This window comes from Argentina silus, assembly GCF_951799395.1.
Source record: "Argentina silus genome assembly, chromosome: 1".
Classification (NCBI taxonomy): domain Eukaryota; kingdom Metazoa; phylum Chordata; class Actinopteri; order Argentiniformes; family Argentinidae; genus Argentina; species Argentina silus.
Genome location: NC_139655.1, coordinates 21,723,987 through 21,746,570, shown reverse-complemented (window position 1 = coordinate 21,746,570; position 22,584 = coordinate 21,723,987). Strand labels below are relative to the sequence as shown.

General features: G+C 41.3%; 1 protein-coding gene across 1 annotated transcript; it reads left to right on the top strand.

Annotated features, from left to right (window-relative positions):
• Nucleotides 1–322: 322 nt before the first annotated feature.
• LOC310801887 (protein Dok-7-like) lies at nt 323–22,482 on the top strand (the record flags this gene model as incomplete). Its single annotated transcript, XM_083666067.1, has 12 exons — nt 323–376; nt 475–520; nt 2,587–2,817; nt 3,876–4,076; nt 7,794–7,913; nt 11,412–11,510; nt 11,920–12,731; nt 14,287–14,326; nt 16,308–16,396; nt 17,107–17,176; nt 20,775–20,954; nt 21,919–22,482. The coding sequence occupies 12 exons, from the start codon at nt 323–325 to the stop codon at nt 22,053–22,055; spliced, it is 2,079 nt and encodes a 692-aa protein (XP_083522193.1). The 3' UTR covers nt 22,056–22,482.
• Nucleotides 22,483–22,584: the final 102 nt, after the last annotated feature.

Below are 22,584 nucleotides of genomic sequence, written 5' to 3'. Positions count from 1 at the left end.
ATGATAGCTTTTACCATCTATTTGTATTTCAATGAATGAATGAATGAATGAATGAATGAATGAATGAATGAATGAATGAATGAATCAATCAATCAATCAATCAATCAATCAATCAATTAATTCTGTAGACTACCTGTTAAAAAATATTCAGAAGAAAATATTGGTACTTACGTGGGTGCATGTGTGTTTTGTCGGAGGGGCTGCAGGCGCGTGTGCAAGGGGTGAGTGTGTGCCCCTCACCACCAGTAAAGCTATTTTGAAAGTGACCCCTCATTCGGGCACGGGACAGCGACACTGCAGCTGTTTGGAACCATGACTGAAGATGACGGATTCGGTTGTCGTGGAGGGATATGTGAAATTCAGAGATGGAAAAAAGGTATTTACTAAATGAAATCGTTTGTAAAATGTGTACGCTCATGGAAATTACCTTGTCGTTCAGCATTTGTCTTTACTTTGTGCCGTTATGTCTTTCAGTGGAAGACTAGGTGGGTCGTGCTACGTAAGCCATCGCCAGTAGCAGGTAGGCTACGTCTGTTGAAGTTCTATATTTGAGTGAGCAACTGCGCGTAATACCATACACGTTGTTGGAATAGTGGCGCACAACTTTACAGTGTTTATCTTTGTTAAATTAATATGGTAATAGAATACCATTGAGTCCATTAGGTTTCTGCCGTGCTCTGGCTAGGCTTGCTTGTCATTTACAAAAAGATCTGAGTTGCAAGACAATATTATGCAAGGCATCGAACTGCATGCCGTCAAATGAATATTTTCCAAATGCATGGGGCCGCTGAGTTGATGGGCTCGGATTTCATGTTGCTCATTCAGAACTTTGGCTGGCCACGTAAAGTTCATGTGTTAAGGACTGTTACATTTAAAGAGAACGCTGTTGAGAACGTCTGTTCATAATAACTATAACTTTGTGTCCTTTGTGTCAGTCATACTGTACATCATCTTGACATAAGTCAAATATAGGCATATAGGCTATTTCAACAATTAATTTTATCAGAAGTCATGACCTTTTGTGTGAACTAATACCACTTTTGTTTAATTGATTATATATGCTTAGATCTGATCATAAATACTCTCAATGGAAAGCTTAAGCTTAAGCTTTACGAGGTGTGTAGGCCTATTATTCAAGTGGAAATAACTTGCATGAAAGACTTACAGGGACTTTCAGACCATTGACTGATATGCTTTTATGTGGGTTTACTTACAAAGATGTGGACTTTTATGCTCTTTCATTATGTAACTGCAATGGAAATAGATGAAGCGGCTATATTGTGTTACACCCCAAATCCCCATCTCTTTGAGAAGCTAGCTCTACTCCTACTAGGTGTTTAATGGGTTAAGCCGTCGTTGTATGCAACCATCCTACGGCCCTTTGAAGTCGCTGTTATTACAGCTGTTCAGGGTCATACGTGAGCTTGAGCTGTGTGTGTGTGTGTGTGTGTGTGTGTGTATGTGTGTGTGTGTGTGTGAGAGAGAGAGAGAGAGAGAGGGAGGGAGAGAGAGAGAGAGAATAGAATGTTGTTTTGTCAGATGACACTGTGATAGTACTTCGAAAGCGTCAAAAGGGGGGTGAGAAAACCTGTGAGACTACTGTCTGTCTCTACATTCCTCTGCAGTGTAAATGCCAAGCACCCGAGATAACTGTACCCTCTGACTTTGAAATTGTTCCATTTACATTTTTACATTTATGGCATTTAGCAGACGCCTTTATCCAAAGCAACTTACAACAAATACATTTGTTTAAGTAAGTGAATCATCTATCCATCAGTCATCATAAGATAAAGTAATCAATGCTCAGACCAGGGGCCATAGGCAGTCACAATGCTAGAAGGATTTTTTTTATTTTTTTTGCCAGATTGTTCTGTATGTGAAATTCTCTTTAGTAACATGATTTTGCACTCTTGAGTGATACTAGAGAAAAAAAATGTTTTAATGATGCATTGTGACAATTTTGACAAGAAAGAATATCATAGCAGTTTGCTGTTACCTAGGGATAGTTTGAAACTGAAATCAGAGCAATTGGAGTTGGCTGGAGTGAGCCTTTAACAGACATACTGTATTATTTGATCTGAAACTCCAGCACACTGGCATTGTTGTATGCTAAAAATGGAGGATGGTCTGTTGACCGAAATGTCTGTTGACCGAAATGCCAGTATGCTTTTTGTGAGTTTTTCTCTCTGAGCACCTAGAACATACAATGCTGTCTTTTTACAATATTAGATCTTGTCATGTCTTACAAGAGCCAACATGTCAACAGTTTATCGATATGAACAAAATTCTTACACATAAAGTTGTATCGACTAGCCTTCCAGAAAATATAAAGTGGGAGGCAGAATTCCTTTGAGATTTCTAAGACAGGCCAGTGTGTAGAAAGCATGTCATAGAGAGCACTGAATGTTCAGCATTCACAAAGAATTATTATGCTCTCTCCATCACTTCCCCCCAGAACAGTCTGCACAATGCAATAACTTCAATATGTTTTTATGTCATACTCTTTAGATAGCAAGAAGGGTGCACAGAATGGACTAGTGACAGTGTTCTTATGGTCCATTGTTTTTATACTCTCACCCCCCCCAGACTGCCTTGTACTGCTTCTCTACAAAGACAAGAGTGACAAAGCCCAAGTCCACAGGGAGAGGGGCAGTATCACCTTGGAGGACATCTGTGGTCTGGAGACCGGCCTCCCATACGAGGGGGTGGGCTGCACCCTGGCTATCCTCTGCCTGAGCCAGGCCGTCGTGCTGGGCTTTGACAGCAAAGAGGCCGTGCTGGCCTGGGACATACGCATTCGCTACAGCCTGGGAGAAGGTGGGGTAACACAACCTTGTGTCTATGAACGCATCACAGCTGTGTAAAAATAAATAAAACTGATAAAGCACACCCCCTTGTGTGTCATTGCTTAAATGTACATGTGTTTTGACTTTTCCATTCTCTGATGTTGTTTCCTTCAAAAATGAGTTTGAATTGTTTATTGAGGAAATTGAGATTTTGTTGGACTTTCTAGAATTTGTTGCACAGAGGAATGGATCTAATTGTGCGGTGTAATAATAATGAACACAGATGAATACATTGCAATGTGTGAGTTTCTATAATTTGCATGCATGATTGCGCAAGTGTGTGTCTGGTCCGCTTATGTCTGTGTGTATATGTCCTGATTGTAGTACTGTGGATTGGAGTGGAGTGTGGCCAGGCACACAGAAATGTCACCTGCCAGCCTGTGACTCTGGGCCGCCATGTGCCAGTGCTTTTGTTGTGATTTGTGACACCCCATGAATCTCTCTGAAACTGAGCGATGACAAGCTGGGGCTGGCCCACATTTTCTCATCATCAGCGCAATCAATCTCTCACCTAACAGAGTTTACTCACCAGTACCAGTCATGTATTTACTGTAGCTATTGTTTGTCATTGAGGAACTTCAGCCTTCAAATATAATCATACACACTAAAACATATAGAAAGACAGACACACAAACACAACACATGTAACTATCTACCCTGCCCAGGCTGCCTTTCCACTTGTGTTGCTCATTAGCAGCAATATTGACTCAATTACATTGGTGTTTGTGACAGGCTCTGATTGATTGCATTTGGCTTTAGATCTGAGATTACTCTGTTCTTAGATCAGTTCATGGATCAATGTGCTCAGCTGTTTATCCTTCTTTTTATTACACAATTAAGTTAAAGCCATATTGGAGCAATAATGCACACAGTTTGTGTGTTGTGTTCTCTATCTCTTTGAAGTGTTTTGTTACCACTAAAATAGTTGTTGAAGCTCTCATAGTGAAGCTATTGTTATTCAATAGTAATGTGTTTTCATTAATCATTTTGGTTTATTGTGTTTTGTTTAACTAGTTTCCAATTTCTCAGTCCACAGGTTTAGCGTTGGTGTTTTGCCAGGCACCAAGTTGGAGAGTGGGCCTGCAACCCTTCATTTATGCAACAACCTACTGGTCCTAGCCAGGGACATCCCCCCCATTATCATTGGCCAGTGGAACCTCCCGGACCTGCGCCGATATGGGCCCGTACCAAATGGCTTTGTCTTTGAGGGGGGAACACGTTGTGGCTACTGTGAGTTGATTGATGTTCTTGTTAATGTTGGGCTAAGTTTGCTAACCATTGTGCATGTTGCCTCATGAAAAAGAAGAACGGCATTGTCATTCATGTTTCCCAGTTTGACATTTTCCTTTAGCAGGTGGTTCCTATGAACTTCAGCCCATTAGCCTACACGATTAGTGTTGGACTATTTTCTAAGAACTGAAACAAACATCTGTGATCTGATTAAGCATTGTGGAATTATGAGTGTAATAAAGTTGATCTGAAAGTATCTGCATTGTTAACTAATACAAATACTGATTATGTAATCAGGTTATACTGCATTAAGCCCTTGAAATCAACATGCACAAACATGTACTGAAAAAGAAAAGGAAAGTAAAGTGAGCATTTGAAAGTGATTTTTTTACAGCTCACATATTTGATTGCACTGCACATTCATACACTGTTGGCCCTCTGCGCAAGGTTTCAACGACTTGGATCAATCTATCTAATACAGTGATATTGTGGTTTTAAAGCAGTGATGCATCTCAGCCTTAGACTCTCACTAAACATTTTTCGTTGAAAACAAATATGGATTGTGTAGGTGGATTTTAATCGTGAGACTTTCATGACTTTTTACTCTCTGTATCCTCTATCCAGTTTAGTGTGCCAGCTGGAATCATTCAGACAAAGAACATTTGTGTAAGAACTATGACTAGAGGGATGAACAGAGTCTCTCCATTTCTCAGATTACTGTGCTATTCTCTATTAAATATACTCAGTGTTTTCTTCCTAATAGAACACTAAGCATTACAATGCCTCTAAATGTGAGTTTGATGTTCTCAAGGATGACAGACATGATGTGTGAAAGCATCTGCTCGGAAGACAACATAAAATAAAAACAAGCTTGGAATAACAACTGAATTTCAGTTCACCTTGGTCCAGCAAGGATTTAGCAGTACATACTGTATACATTCTATAAAGTCATATTTGAGCAATCAGAGTGTGTCTGAAGCTGATTTTAGTGGCCAAAAAAAAAAAATGTGTCTCTGATTGTGATACAGTATATTACAGTTAACATCTTGAAATAGACACAAAACTGTTAAAGGGGAATGAATGTGTGTCAACACCTGGAGTGGACATAGACAGGCACGCAAAGAATGCCACATAGCTGAAGACATCAGAGCAATATTAATACACGAGCCACTGGAAATACGAGACTTCAGTATGTGATCCGTGATTTATTTAGCTTGATTCAGTCTTCGGGAAGAGATGCAACCTAATATCATGAAGGTCACGTAAGGGAGAGTTTCCATATGTTGTTATAAAAAGAGGAAAGCACTATCTTTTCAAAGAGGAAAAATGTGTGTGTATGTGGTATCTATAAATGGGCATGTCTAAATGTTTATGTGTCTTGAAGGGCACACATTCCAGAGATACATACTCTCAGCACAGTTTATCTACAGCAGATGGAGAAGTGGGGTGACAGTGTTACTGGAACTCTGACTCTGGCTAATGTACTGTAGCTGGTGTCTGGTGAAGTGGTCTCTCCAGTCTTTTACGCCTACAGTATGCCCCTCATAGAAACATCCAAGGTTGCCAAATATCAAAACTCAAACTTATTGTCGCCATGTTATCTAAGCCAGTTGAATCAGAAATGAGTAATCATGCTTTGATGGTAGGAGAGGCTCTATTTTTGGCAGCTCAAAGTATATTGGAGTCACCATAACTTTCATCTTGGCAAAAACTAATGATACCTGCATTGGGCCTGCTGGCCAAAGAGACTACTGCACCTAAAAAAAAAACAGGATATGTTCATAGAAATACAGGGCATTTAGAGAGCCGATAGGGCTGTGTAGTGGTCTGAGTGCAGATGAAGTGTGTCCTACATGACTTAGGAGTCCTCAGTGCTTTTATCTCCTGGTGGTGGTGTCAGTTAATGGCCGCTTGGATGACTGTCAACTGCTACTGATCCTGGGTAAAAATAAGAGGCCCAACCTTGACTCTAGCTGCTTCACTGCAGAGCTTAAAGCTAATTTATCTAAAACAGGTTGCCTTGGTTGGTTCTGTGGCTCTGTTGGTTTTGAATATGCAAGGTACTGTTATATTGGGTGGTGGTGGGGAGTGTGAAAGGTCTGCTCGGTTTTGTTATTGCACAGCTTTTTTATGACTTCTATTGGAGGGAGTTATTTCTGTTTCTTTCTATGGAAACACTTTACAATAAGAATACATTAATTAACATGTATTTATGCAGTGTATAAATGTATAATATATAAACCATGTATTAATAAATGTGCAATGCATAAAGCATAATATGTTTATTACACTATTAATAAAGACACTTATGAACTATTCCTAATACTATAGTGATAGTAATAGCTCTCTACCAGGTTTCAATTGGCTATGGTATTAGTGTATTGATTTCTTAATTGGCTGGTACGGCCAACCCAAATCGTAGCTCATTACAGAAAGTAGCCATTTATTTATTATTACCAGTTCACTTGACATGTTGAGACCTTAACTCAATGGTCTGGATAGACGATTTTCGTGATAGAAGCTAGCTAGTACCAATGTAAACATACAGCTCATAATTCATTAATAATTTCTACTTGTGGCCACAGGGGAGACAGATTTCATGTGTAACTCCTTTAACTGCTTTGGTAATCCTTATTGTATAGTGGGAAGTTCTAGAACACTTGATGCTTCCTTGATGTGGTAACTAATGTTCATTAAGCATCACATTTCTTTATTGATCAATAGTTAACTGCTTTTAGTATCCTTATTGTAAAGTGGCAACTTTTCATACTTATCTAATAAGGTAACTCATGTGTATAGAGCCATTATTATTAGTATTTCACCAGTTACAGTAAACAATTGGTAAGGTGGGACCACCAATCACTCTTATTCTTTCCTAACATGAATCTTGAACACCTCTTGTGTTACTGTAAAATCTAACCACCAAATAGTATTGCCTCAGTGGTACAACCTCAGTGGTACAAATTAATCTATTACGTGCCCAGGTAAGTGACTTCATAGCTTTTGACGACACAACCATCTCTAAGTACTGTAGTCTTGCTCTCTCTCTGAGATAGTCAAAAAAGAATGAAGGATAGCCAAGGACGTCTGTAGATAGTAGACTGTGACATACGTCTTCAGTCTGGGCTAGTGTAGACATCCAAGTGGTTTTAGCTGGTGACCCTTGCTCCCTCTTAGGGTCCACAGTGTGTTTGGAATGTGACGAGGGCAGCCCTCCCTGGGTGGTCTCAGGAGCAAGGTGACAGAAGGGCCCCATTGGTGACACCCTCTGTTGTGCTTCAGATGATGGTTAGCAGCCAGAGTAGTTAGCCAGTTAGCAGCAGGTCAAGGGGGCACAAGGGAGCATGACTGTTAACCTTCACACCCTATATCACAAAGGCACACCTTACTACTTTGGTGATACTTTGAATTGCATATATTAAAAGGGACAGGACCTGTAAATCATGCATGAAAGTTTTGTCTGTGACTTTTTTATTTATTTGAAATACTGTATTTCTGCAATTGGGGCCGGGGGGGGTGGTAATATGTCTAGTCAACATGCAAACAAACAACACTGATGGATCTTTATGGGAAATGACTATGCTTGTGAGCCAACTGCTTTTAGATTAATCTCTGCATAGTGGATATCTTCTAACAGATCAGTGAGGAGTGGTGAAACATTCTATTAAAAGACAGAAATGTAACATTAAGCCGATGGACTATGTGTGTTTCCTACAGGGGCAGGCGTCTTCTTCCTATCGTCCATGGAAGGCGAGCAGATCAGTTTTCTGTTTGACTGCATCGTCAGGGGCATATCCCCTACAAGAGGCCCCTTTGGACTGCGGCCAGTCCTGCCAGGTCAGTACCAAAGGTGTTTAGTGCTGTGTAGGTATGAGGGTGGTCATGGATATGGACTGCCATAAGAAACCAGGGTGGCACATTTACAGTACAGTGCATGGGTTCGGGGAAAGTGGATATCCTCTTGGTCATTCTGAAGTTGATCATGTAAATTCAGTTGATTATTCATTGGCCTTTTGCCTTCTGACATGGCCAACTGAACACTTGCAGTTTTAATTGAAACAAGTGTTCCTCGAGACTTCATTTGGATTTATCATAGCTATAAAGTGACCCACCATGTGCTTTTTGGAATGCAGCCACATTCATGTTTGTTACAGTGAAATCCATGGATTCCAACATACTTTGATCCAATAGAATTATGACAGACAGCTGTTTTATGTATAATTAGATTACATCTGAACAGACTGTAATATTAGTGAATATAATCTGATAACCACTGGACTAACTGTACTGGAAGCAACATACAAGGGGGTCACCTTATACATATGTAATAGGATAACCACTGTACTAACTTTAATTATAGCAGCAAACTCAATCCAATCACCTCTGTATAGTCTGTAATGTTGTGAGGGAGTGAGGTAGAGGTTAGGGTGGGCAGCTGTGGCCTTTGGGTATTCCTGTTTTCACACATCTCCTCACCCAATCAGGACTTGAGCTCATCTCCTATTATTGTCGTGTGTAGTAGAATAAATAGCAGGGACGATGTCAGAGGGAGAGTGGGGTCAAAATCACAGTTCACACAAGCAGAGTGCCTGAACCCTTCTAATCACTCTGGGCATGTGTGTAACCCCATCCCCAGAATTCCACTGCTCCCCCCCCTTCAACCAATCACTTGGTCGCTTCTCTCTTGCTACCTCCCTCCCTTTCGTTGTGTGTGTCTCCCTCCCTCTCTCTCTCTCTCTCCCTCTCTCATTGCGTTCCTTGCACCCTTGTTATCTCTCTCAATGTTACTCCCCCTGCCCTTCATCTCTCTCTTCCCCTCTGTTTTGATTAATTGTTCGTTCACATGATCTTTACCCCTCTGTCTGTATCTCTGTCTCTCTGTCTCTCTGTCTCTCTCTCAGTTTCCCCTGCCCTACTGTAAACAGCACACTGTTGTTGACATGAAAATAGATGTCAGATGTTAGTTTCAGTTGATTGTCATCAATTAGAGAAGGATAGATATGGTGATCACATACAGTGCTGCTTGAAAGAAACTCATTGTGCAATTATAGATTTCTTTAGTTTTTACCATGAAATCTTTATTTAATCAGAGCCAATCTTTTTTATCTGACATAACAGGTTTACATTTACCAATTCCATATGTTGGTTTCGAGGAAATCATACGTGTAGTAGAAAAACTAAATTATAGAAAGAAAGAAATTAGTGCAGGTGCAAAAATAAGTGAACCCCAAGTTGCATTGGTTAAATCAAGTAGGAGGGTAAATAATTGGGTACCAATTTAACCAATCAAAGGAGAGGTCTTTAGGAAAGAGTTTGGGCGGGATAAATAGAGATAAGAAACCTGGTCAGTTTTGTGTTACCCATACAGGTGAATGCAAAACACACCATGCCGAGAGGAAAGGAGATCTCAGAGGACATCAGGAAGAGGGTAGTGAGAGCACATCAGTCTGGGAAGGCTATAAAATCATCTCAACAAGATTTGAGCTCCATCAGTCCACTGTGAGGCAAATTATTTACAAATAGAGAGCATTTAACATGACAGCAACTTGGCGTAGAAGTGGACGCCCTTCCAAAATATCCCCAAGAGCCACAAGAAAAATAATAAATCAGGTAAAAGCCAAAACAAAAATAACATCTAGAGATTTGCAGATCTCCCTTGCTGCATCTCAGGTAACTGTGCATTCAACAATAAGAAGAACAGGGAATCGAAATGGCATTTATGGAAGGGTTGCTAGGAAGAACCAGACTGCCCGTCTTAACTTTGCCAGAGACCACCTGGACAAGGTTTATGGAAGTCCGTTCTCTGGACAGATGAGTCCAAAATTAACCTTTTTGGTCACAATCAAAACCACTATGTTTGGCGAAAACCCAACACTGCCCACCACCAAAAGAACCTTATCGCAACAGTCAAGCATGGTGGTGGGAATGTCAAGATCTGGAGCTGCTTTTCCTCCTCTGGACCTGGACAACTCCACATCATTAAGAGGTATACGAGGAGATTCTTGAACAGAACGTCAAGGCATCAGTCAAGGAGCTAAAGCTGGGCAGAAAATGGGTCTTCCAACAAGACAACGACCCAAAGCATTCAAGCAAATCTACCAAAGAATGGCTCAGGAGAAAGAAGATTTGTGTTTTGGATTGGCCAAGTCAAAGTTCTGACCTAAATCCAAACGAGATGCTGTGGCAGGACCTGAAGCGGGCAGTTCATGCCAGACACCCCTCACTCAATTGGCTGAGTTCTGTAAGAGGAGTGGGCAAAAATCCCTCAAAACAGATGTCAGAGACTGATTAGTGGCTATATGAGATGTTTAGTTATCGCTGCTAATGGAGGTGCCACAAGCAATTGACTGAAGAGGTTCACATATTTTTGCACACCACTTTCGTTAAGTAAACAATGAAAATATATCTTTTTTTTGTGTCCTTTATTTGGAATGTCTTTATTACGAATTGGGCTTTAGATAAAAATAAAGATACACAAATAATGACCATCCCTGTAGGGTTCACAAACTTTCAAGCAGCACTGTACGTGGCAACATCCATTTGAAATTCATGATATCCTCTTTTGCTATGAGCCAATGTGGTTGTTCAGAGTCAAAACTATATTGTTACACTTCCCTCTGAAAACATTAGTACACCAGAAAATCAATGTAACTTCACAATGACAGCTGTCCTTGGGTTTAAGGTACATTCAATCCTCACTCAGTACTTACGATCTTCAGCCACTCCAGCTCCATTACGCGTACCATTGGGACCACGTGGTACACTATTAATAAACACAATACAACACAAACATAGCAAGGTGTTCCCCTGTGTGACCCCTCTCTTTGCTCCTCTAAAGGGCTGTCATTCTCACCCTCACAGATAGAGGGTGACATGACAGGACACACCACATGCTATCACTACTGCTAGAGGTTGTCTCCTTGCACTCTAGACACTCCAGTCTACTGATAGTGTTTGCCCTATTATGTGTGCAATAAAGAAAATGCATATTTCAATGCATAAAATACATACACTGCATACAACACTAGGCCCTGTGTTGGTTACAGCAACCCTCAGGGATTTATTGACACAGTGTGGGTACTGTACGTGTTTACACAGCTGTTTCAGTGTCACCTCAGTACAACAACTTTAGCTGCGTCATTCATTTGATCCCATGTCTCAGTGATGTCAGCAAGGCACCCAAGGCTAACCTTAAAGTGATAATGTTCACCATTCACAAAAATTACCAAAATTACGGACTTTTACCAACAGATTAAAAAATAATTAATTTTAAATATCCTTTCTTCAACATTGCTGATGTGTGTTATTATAACTGATTTGTATTCACTCTGACAGACCCCAATGCCAGCCAGTCCAACGCAGAGGAGAGGGTGAACCATGAGGCCCAGGAGCTGGAGAAACGACTCAGCATGCTGTCACACCAGAGCAGCACAGGTACCTCAGGATTCAACTGCGCTAGGAAAACTTTAACCCTGCTCACAATGACACAACTGTCCTCAGCAAAGACCACACAAGTCTCACTATAAACAAACCCTGGAACACCAGGAATCACCACTTATCTAACACCTGGTACATGTAGTGGTGTTTGCATTTCTTCTAAATGACCCAAAGAAAATTATGCATTGCCCAGCAAGTTGCCCAGCTAGTGTCATATTAATTAGGATGTTGATTTATTGTGATTTAGATTTTTGGCAAGTGTGACTGAGGAGACTTATTTAGGTTATTCCGATGTTATGGTGTATTGATGTTAAAAAGTGTGTAACGCATGGTTTAATGTTATGAATGATGTTGATGAATTAATACATGATGAATTTAAAATGTTTTGTCAATGTTGTTTTGGTAGCCTCATCGACATACAGCCCCTCTGTGGCAGGAGACGACCGCAGCATATCCGGCTCTTCTGACACCTCTGACACCAGCCAATCAGACAGCAGCGTCGGCAGCCGGCTGGCCATTTGGACTGAGCCGGTCACAAGCTTGACCCCCTCAGAGAACATTGGTCAGTCTGGGGCTAAAGTGGCCTCACAGGGCGAAGAAAAGTTGTCCATCAGCCAAGTTGGTGGAGCTCGTCCAATGGCCAAACCCCCTCAGTCTCGGCAACTGCAAGAGATTGGTAGACAGAGTTCGTCTGACAGTGGTATCGCCACAGGAAGTCACTCCTCTTACTCTGGGAGTTTCTCCTCCTATGCAGGCAGCCTGGACATTAGCCCGGGGGATGAGTTTGGGTCCATGCTCAGCCTACCTCCCCACCTGGCTCTTGACCTGACCCCCTGTACCTGTCCCCCTGCCCCAGGACATGAATACCAGGTGCCCACATCACTAAGGTACCTCTATGACACCCCCAGAAGCCTACTGCAGGGGGGGACTGGTGTAGCCAGGGGGATTGAACCCCCTATACCACCAAAGGACCAGGCCGACACTTCAGCTCTTCCATTAGAGGCTGCAGAGGGGCATAAAGAGACTCATGGAGGTGAGTCAGACACTGTTGCCAGGCGCTCAGCTGCTGAGCTCCTGCAGGGCCACTTGGAGGAGAGTAAGGGCAGGGCGCCCCCTAGTGTCAGTCAACACCCAGAGTCCTGCCAGATCTGCAGCAGCGCCCAGTCTGCTGTCTCCAAAACCATCTTCACAATCTGTTCCACCTGTGGAAGATTCAAGGTACAGTAAGATGGTTGTTTTCATTTTAATTGTACTGTGGTTGAAAAGTGCTTTAGATTTGTCTGTTATTTTGTTTGGTTATACCTTTTTCTTTCAGTTGTATTTCCACTTGATGTGTCTGCATTATCAAGTCAACAAATATACCACCATTTTGCAGTTTTAGAAAATCATTCATTTGTTGTTATTGCATCATTTTTGTTAGCACCTGTATTCTATTATAAAATTACAGATCTGTCCAATTTCATACAACCCTCTAACTCTGCACTGTCTCAACCATGCTCTTATATAACAGCTTGTCTGAGTAAGGCCTTGTCATCTCTGTATCATCTGTTTGCTAGCCTGCTGTCAAAACAGCTTTTGTGTGCAATCTCACAGCATTGGGTGTTGGAACATTTAACAATCTTGCTGCCCATCTGTCTGGCAAGGTGTGCACTCAAGGTGACAACTGTCCTTTTACGGTCAGAGTTTGTGCTGTGTGTAGCATACTAGTGTGTATCACTATTTCTGATACATTCTCCAATATTCTCTTTTTTTTGTCTGTTACTGTCCATCTAATTGAGCCTCAATCTTGGGTTTGCATTTTGAGTCCTTGTTGTCTTTGTTGGTTTTCTGAACTGGTGCTGTTCTCCATTGCTTCAAGGTCATTTGGGATTGATTTAGAGTCTCGCCCATTCAGAAGTTGTTTTCCCTCCACTGTCTGGGCTTTTTATGATAACTCAATGAAGGGTAGCCCTCAAGTTTGATCTCTGGGGATCAATCTAGTTTAGCAGTAATTTGCAATGTTTTTGATGTCAGAGGATTAATTCCAAAAGCTTCATGCTTATAAACTTTGACAGAGGTCTTATTCATACACTGGGTATGACACTTTTGATTACATTAAAATAGGTGGATAAAACATCTCTTCAGGAATTACATTTGTGAAGGTATTGACTGTAGTCCCAATTTCAGTTTGTCTGAAATATGTTTCTTCTAAGAGGTGACACTGTAGACTGTTAAAAAGGCCTGCCCATATACAGTAAGGAAACCAATTCATGTTCAACCGTGTTCTTCTTTGTCAACAGGGATCTGTTTCACTGAGAATTATATGTTTTCATTCCATATCACTCACCTTATTTGAGATTTTAAACTGAGAGCCCCTTCTACTAATAATGCAAATAGTTGGAGATGTAAGTTTTGATGATCTTTGTAGAGACATAAAGGGATATTTATGTTGTTTCCTTAACATTGCCCACAAGCACAGTTGAGGCTTTCATTACAACAGTCCCTCTCTTAGTTGCCCACCACCAGTTTGTATGACAGATCATTGTGTGGGAGGACATCTATCAGCATGGTTGCGATACTTAACTTCAGCTCGCAGCTAGAGAGAATTTATGTGTCCACAGGCTACAATAACTCATCTTACTGGAACAAGCTTCTGTAGCTCTGAACATGTATTACCAGAAAACAATGAATTTCACAATGATGGCATTGGTACTGTACAAAGAGAAAACATATTGTATGAAAACTCTTTCTGCACATTTTCTTAAATTATTGAAGGTTTTATTTTTATTTACAGGGGACACCACTTTCCCTCTCAGTAATGCCAGCCATACCAGGTAAGTCTGATCCAGTGTTCTGATATCTATTCTATATATCAAGCATGAATAGATTCCTATCCCTAGTTTTGCTGCATGTTTAGAGAAGCAGGTTGGTTTAAATGAATTCCAGCACTTGTTACATGTAATATGAAAAGTAGCACTACCTGTATAATTCACAAGGGTTTAAGCTGCTTGCACAGACCCTATGACCAGTGGTTTTTCAAATGCCTCAGAACCTCCCATGTTAAAACCAGCAGGTGAAAGTATTGACAAGAGGCCATGTAGACCCATCAGCTCCATTGAATACAACAATATTGTAGCTCTAATGAAAGCCACAGGGACCTCTGCCTCACCTGCCATAGTGACCAGCCACAGCTCTGAGAGGCTGGTATGGAAGAGGACAAACGAGGAACCAGCTCTACAGAATAAAGGCATTGAGACGTTAGATGACTTCTTAGCTTATCTAGACTACTCCTGCACAGCTGGAGAATCAGGCAGTCAGACAAATAGACTGAATCTGTATGAGTCAATGGCATCTGCTTTGGGATGTGAGGTCAAATTCAAACCACTTCATTCCTGTGGACTTGCACCTGATCTCGGCTCCCAAGAAGACAAACAGACTATAATTTACGAAAATTGTTTCAAGTGCAAGAAAGGGGAGGACTGCAATCAGCCTCCTAAGGTGACACCTGTGGCACTGCATTACAGTAGAAGCAGTGCCACCCTACAGGTTAATCAGAAACACCACAGTGGCTTTGGACAATCTCTACCCTCTGGGCCCTGCTTGGAGAATGTTGTGCTGCATGAAGATGTGGCTAAAGAAGAGCAGCCCACTGAAGTGCAATTGGCGGATGATGTGCTCCAAGATGGAAACCTTCAACATGAGAAGGTGAAAGGTCATTCAGTCTCGGTTGAAGGTAAGAAGACCTCCAACTTCCTCCTCTTTGACTGAACTCAATGCTAACAACAATGCAGCCTTCTCCCTGGCACTCCATTCTCTTCTCCAAAGTCTGTGTCCTTTGTGTCAATTTCTTTCTGTCAATGTTTCTTTCCTGTTCTTCTCTTTGACATTAATAAAACAGTCCTTTCTTCTGTTTCCTCTGTATTTCTTGGACTATTATGAAGAGCCTAATTCCAAAAAGCTATATATCCATTAGAAAACATTTTGGACCTTTATCATGAAAAAATTATAATCCAGATTAGTTGCAATTTCAAGAATATGATTATTATGTAAGAAAATAACTTACAAAGCTACTGTTCCTTCAAATGTATCATAATATGTTTTAATGTCAAGACAGCAAACAGTTTATAGAGGAGAAAGTACATTTTACTCTTCAATGCCTCTCTATGTTCTCTTCATGTTGTATTGATTGTGTGATTGAGCTGCTTGAGTGTTGCTGAGAATCTCAAACAGTTGCTGGAGGATGAAACCGAAAGTGATTAGAAGCAATCAAATCTTACATGATTTAAATGGTACAGTATAGGAGAGTATGACAGACTTAATGACCATTCTCATATTTGCCAGCAAGATCCAGATTGCCGCATTACCCCAACAGTTGTTTAGACAATGTGGTTTTATGTTTGGGAGTTTACATTTGTACTAGAAATGACATTAGCTCCACTGTGTTGGCTGTTGTTCTCATAATAGAACCATCTTCAATGAGTAATATAGTACTTACCCCCCGACCACACAAGGGAGCCCCAGACAGCATTGACAATGTAATGTTATATCCTGACCTCTGACATCTTGCGGTCTTGTAAGATGATGATAAATCCATTCCACCCCCAATCTCCCCAATTGTTCCCATCCTTGTATCAGACATCTTATGTGTTTCGACACTGAGACGCCACTTTGGCTGTATTACAGTAGTTCACAGTGTGGAGACAAAAAAGAAGAACATGATGTAATGATATTTATATTACCTTCCAGGTTTTGTGGTTACTGTCATTGGAGTCTTTGTGTCGCACTCTAACATACTTTGTTTTCCCCTTCCACCAGACAAGAAGTCAAAGAGTAAGGAAGAGAGGCGTAAAGTTGATCCTGCTTATGAGATCATGGAGGGTCGGGCCCTGGAGAAGAATTCAGAGGTGATGCTCTTAACTTTTTTTGCTTCAACAACCTTTTACAACATAAGATATGCCACAATCACTTACAATCACTGTGTTCATTGACATGTGACCATTGCATTTTCATTGCATCATGAATGGAATACATTTGTTAATGTCAACAATGTTTATGTGATGTGTAACGCTCACACATACATATGCTATGATGGTCTTCTTAGGTACATTGTGCACCCTATACAGTACACCTAAATAAAGTTTGTTATTTTTTATTAGTAGTATGTAAGTGTGGAGGTGTGTGGATAGAGTCATTGTAAAGATGCCTTTTGCTGCTGTTGTGTAGAAGACATTGTGTAAGAGCTTTACCTTTATTATCTCTTGCTCTTAGTCAGGCAGGGAGCAATGAAGTTGCACTTTACCACCATGTTTCACACCATAGTCTGTAGCATTATTGCTGGTTTGTGAATCCAGATCACTGGACACATAATGAAAGGCATTAATAAACTTCAGTAATGACAAAAGGCCCTGAAGGCAACATCATTGAGGTCGCAGTAAACTTGACATATTTCTGTATCTAACTTGAGTGCCTTTGCTCCCAGTGAACTGTTAATGAAAGATTTTTGTCTGCCGTTAGACAAGGAATGCCAGGAATCTTACATATCTTTGCAATTAACTAGAGGCTCAACCATTATGAACCCTTTATGAACCACCATCTGTCTAACTGTGTATTTCAGCCAGAAGAGAAAAGCAAGTACGAGCTAATGGGCATTTGTGGACAGCAGAGGTTCCTTAACGACAATGAGGGTGAGTGAGTTATATGTTTCACCAGCATTCCATCTCACCATACTGATAATTAACTAATGTTAAAGTTACTGTGGTATTTGTTATGAGTGAGAGATTGTTTCCCCTGACTAATGACTAACTTCTTTCATTCTTCTTAATGGGCAATTTGAGTTCTAGACTGGTTGAACTTCACTTTGCTCTATCTATTACAATTTCCTATGCTTCCTCCCCCCCGAAAGTGGATCATTTTAAACAGCATATCCCCGTCACCTGTTGCTCAGTGTGCATGACTTTGTGAAATGAAGCTCGCTCAGATTGACTGTCTGGAATGGCAAAAGGGTGATGAGCTACAGGCAGGGCTCCCACACATCACATGGATGCTAGGTAGAATTGAGCCAAACTAATCGACTGACTCTACCACTAGGCAGGGAACTCTTCATTTAAAGATAGAGGTATACACAACCTTTGCATGACACCCACAGTACATTAGATAACATCTGATGTAACTGATCATTAAAATCTATTACATTTTCATGTAAAAAAAAGCATTTCAGGTTCAACAATAATAGATAATGGCACTTGTACTGTATGTACAGCTTTAATGGGCACCTCATGTTAAGTCTATACAGTGAGTTAGACATGTTTTGTCTTGCTGTTAGTAAGTATGGTACACTTCTCAGACCTCTCTCCCCATTCAATTCACCATTTACTTGTTACTCACGTCTGTACATGTGGAAATTTGATATTTTATGTCACTCAGAAACTCATGTTGCATAATAAGCAATTATTTAAGTGCTGCAGCTGTGAGAGACATACACACACACGCACACACACACACACACACACACACACACACACACACACACACACACACACACACACACACACACACACACACACACACACACACACACACACACACACACACACACACTCACTCACTCACACACACACACACACACACACACACAAAATGTTCCCCTAAGGATTATTTCCACAAGGGGTGTGCTGTGATGTGTGAAGACAGAATGTCAGCCATGATGTGAGGTGAGGGGACAGTTGTCAGGGGAGCTCTGGCCACTTAGACTGCCCACTCCCATGTGTCCTCAGTCCTCACACACCTCACACACCTGTCCCGGAATAAGTGCCCTTCTATACCGTTCTACTGCATGCTCATCACAGAGCTTCTCTTAAATTTCTCTCTATCTCTCAAAAATGCGACAGCATAACCTCTCACCTGGTCTCAATAGAACAAATGTTCATTGCCAGAGTACAACTAACTAACTAACTAAAAGCTATCCTAGCAGCACATACCCCAATGCTCCTGCTTACACTCTTGTCACAGACCCTATGTTTCACAAGCAGAACCAACCAACTGAGCTGAGCTCACCGCTTAGCCAGGGGTTACCTCTGACATCACCTCTGGAGAGAATCCACAGAGAATTGCTGCCTCAGAGAGAGCACTCTACCAAAATACATTCCCCTGCCGGGCTCACTCAGTGTGAATGCTAAAAGGCCCCTGCTTTGCTCTAAAGCTGTGGGCATGCCCACACTGTCTTTATAGCCATTATAGAACACTGTGATTGCGAGGGCTGGGTAAATGCCTGATCAATTTTGCATCAATCCTATCGGACGATTTCAAAGGGGAGAGACTCTGCCAGCGTCTAATTGCTTCTGAATGGCTGTGGTGAAAATATTGCTCCTCAGTGTTGGTGCTGGTTAGTGGGTCCTGCTGCCATTTTGAAGGAGTCAGACAATGTAATAGAGTGAAGAATTTTCATAGTCCTCAGCATTGTTAGCGCTGGTAATGAGCTGGCAATACTGACAATTGGAGAAACAGAGCTTTGACATCTATGTATATACAGTTTATGTTCTTATGTTGCTCTCTATGTTGTACCTGTTCAATGTTTTATTGGATGCTTTTAGATCCTAAAGGAAGCTTTTACAGGGGAAGTAAAGCCCACCATAAACATCTTATTATAGAAATAGCCGTTGAGTGCTCTTTCACAACATGACCCTTGGCTATGGAGAATAGATGGATGAAAGTTTGCATTTAATGTGTGAAACTGTTTTCACTTGAGAACAGCTGCTTCATATCTTATCGCTGGTGATATCTACATTAGGGCGGCAAATATAGGAGTGATTATATTGTGATTTCTAGTACATTCTTTGGAAGCACTCAGAAGTTCATGTTATCGGTAATAATTTAATCGCTATTCAAAATGCCAAGACTTTCTCGCAGGTACCTTTGATGCTTTTTGCTTCTGCCTGTGAAGGTGCATGCATTAATATCCAGTGGCCAGGTAAGCATGATGGACCAACTTATACAAAGTGTTGACAACACATGTCACATATGATAAAAAGCCACTGTTCTGAAATGCACATATTTTCTCTGTGGTCTATTGTATGAATGACATTCAAACATTTGGCCAGAAATCAGTAACTTTCAATGTATGTCAGTGACATCAGATGATCTGAGCGATTTGACAGTGGGGCGACACAATTAGAATGGGAACCAGCTCTATTTTATACAAATTTTCATGGAGACTGCAATGTACTGTACTTATTCTATCGGAGGAGAGAATGTCACGCTAGTTAGCTGCTGGATTGGCTAACAGCTAGATTGTGTCCCCCGGAAGGAGGTGCAAGCGGTGTCTCGAAATAAAATAACGACCGGTGTGAATGTACAGTAAGACATTGAGGTCAAAGGCACTCACCTACCCAGCAATGTATTCCTCCCTTTACCCTGAATGGCGTTTAGCTTTATGACAGGCAAAGCTCTTTGGGGACTTCCTCTTGTCACTGTACGACCAGGAGCAACATGTGTGGATGGAACACTGAGTACCTATCATATATGTGTGTTACAGGAAAGACTTGTTACAACTGATATACCTGTTAAAACTGATATAAGAGATGGGTTGTTTTTATCACTTCCTTTCTCCAGAAATGAATTACATTATAACTGATATACTGTATGTATGTTCATTTTCGTACATTCACTAATATGTGTTAGGTGTCTTTATCAGCTCTTGTGCAGAACACCATTGCATCTGCCCTGCTTAAAGGAGCAATCTGGGATTCAAACAACAACAAAGCTGACTCCCGCCACTTTTTTGGTAAACAGTTGAGGGAGGAGGCTGGAGAAATGTAATCACTCTCAATTTCATGGATGAAAGGACTGACCATCCATGAGATCAACATTAGTTGAACTTTAACCATGTTTTGAAGCTATACAGTGTTTGTTTACAGTTGCATTGTTTACAAACAATGGAGTAAAACAAGCTCATATTTTGGGTTCAGACAGATAGTTGAACTAAGCTTATGAGGCATTTATAAGTTATGTTCTCCAAAAATCAATGGCTATATACAATTAATGTAAAAGTCCAAACATGTATGTACCATGTAACATCATGCGTTTAGCTACAACAATAAAAGAAGACTAAACAAAAGTACTCTTTGACCTTGTGTTGGTGCTATTACAGCTGGATCATCATGTTGGTTATACAGTAGCGTCTCCCTCCTACCTGGGAGCGGGAGATGTACTTTTAACATTCTCATACCTATTCCTGCTGATAAAGGCTCCCAGACAAACCTATGGCATCTATTTCTGCATTTGCAGGAGCCATGTTTGTGTTCCCGCCGGATATGCCAGCTCCAGACAGGCCACGAGGTGACGGTGTAACCTATGTTAACATCCCCATCAGTCCAATGTCCAAGAAGCAGCTCAACTACATGGAGCTGGAGCTGCAGGACCACACCACTGGGGTCAGAGGGACAGGCACACAATATCCTGGGCAGAGTAAGGACACATCTCCTAAACCACCTGGAATTTGTGATCCCCACAATGCAGTTGTTGTGATGTGTTTAGCCTCTCGAGGAACACTAGAGTACTGTACATGCAGGTGCATGATACATTGAAATGTGATATTGTAAGAACATATTTCCTGTATGTCATGAAATAACTTAATATTAAGACCAAATGAAACACCTATATTTTTTTGCCAACACAACTTATTCCTATCTCATATTTCTTGGTTATGTTCAGTAGAATGGCTTAGCAGGACTGAATGGTAAAAAGGATAGACTAGCACATGACTACTGGTGTACTGATTCCAATCATACTCAAAAGACTTGTGAAATGATGATCCTGTACTTTAATTTTTTCTAGATAAGGAAATATCCTTAAACAATCACGTTGATTGCACCAATCCCAACTGAGTTGTTGTCATCCAGCCTGAGGATGCGATACCGAGGTTTAATTGGCAGAAAATTCATCCATTAACATCATTACTCTTAGGAATATGAGGACGGCTCTTGCTTGACACACGAGAAAGGTTAATTTCCAATGTCAGTGATATGGTTTCTATCCAAACATGTGGCATAATTCATCTGTCACTTGGAAGAAGGACCGTGCCGTCTTAGATGCTGAGGAGAGGTCACAGGGTGCAGTGAATTCATTCGCTCTAATGGGATCATCCTCCGAGAGTGTGTTGATTTGTGTGTGTGTGTATGTGTGTGTGTGTGTGTGTGTGTGTGTGTGTGTGTGTGTGTGTGTGTGTGTGTGTGTGTGTGTGTGTGTGTGTGTGTGTGTGTGTGTGTCTGGTGTGTTTATGAAACTGCCTGGAGAACTCAAGTAATTTGCCTTTTCATAGCTCACAGACAGGAATATATTGTTGTTCTCTCTCACTTCACTAAAAATTATGCGCAAGCATGGTTAGTCTAGACACTAGACTTAATGGTGTGCCTGTTTTGTGTCTCAACAGGGAAAAGTTCCACTAAATACGCACAGATCGACATCACAGCTACAGAGACCGCCCACAAAGTGGGCACTCAGCATGCCCTAGGTCGAGAGGAGGGTCTTCACACGCTGGAGCAGAGGAGGAGGGGAGCGCAACAGTGACATCATACCTCCAACACTGATCTCAACAGGACATCTGTCCAAGACCAGACTGTTTTATACATCTCCAGAATTCACCAGAAACAGGGACTTCCTGGGGCATCTCCAGTCCACAAGGTGTCAAATTCCTTGGAGTTCCTTGGAGATAGGCTGCCAACTTAGATTTTTGCAAACCAATATTTGTAAGCATTGGATTTCGTGCCAATTACACAGATTTCGCGTCAATTACTGTACCCCCAGAATCATACCCTCTACATGAGTGTGACTTCTTTGGACTGTGCTGTTGTTCTACAATCATGAAAGCAATATGAAAACAAACCCAACAACAACAAAAAAAGCTGTGTGCAGAAGGAACATTTCAATCAAGGCTTCCCTTGTGGGATCAAACGTCTCATTAAATGGAATTATGTCACTGTCATGGCCCGAGGCGGACTAGGGGGACAATGTGCCAGTCTTGAGCTGAGTCATCGCCCCTCTAACCCACTAGCGATTGCTTTTCACAGCTCCCTGGGCCACTCCAAATCAAATGCAA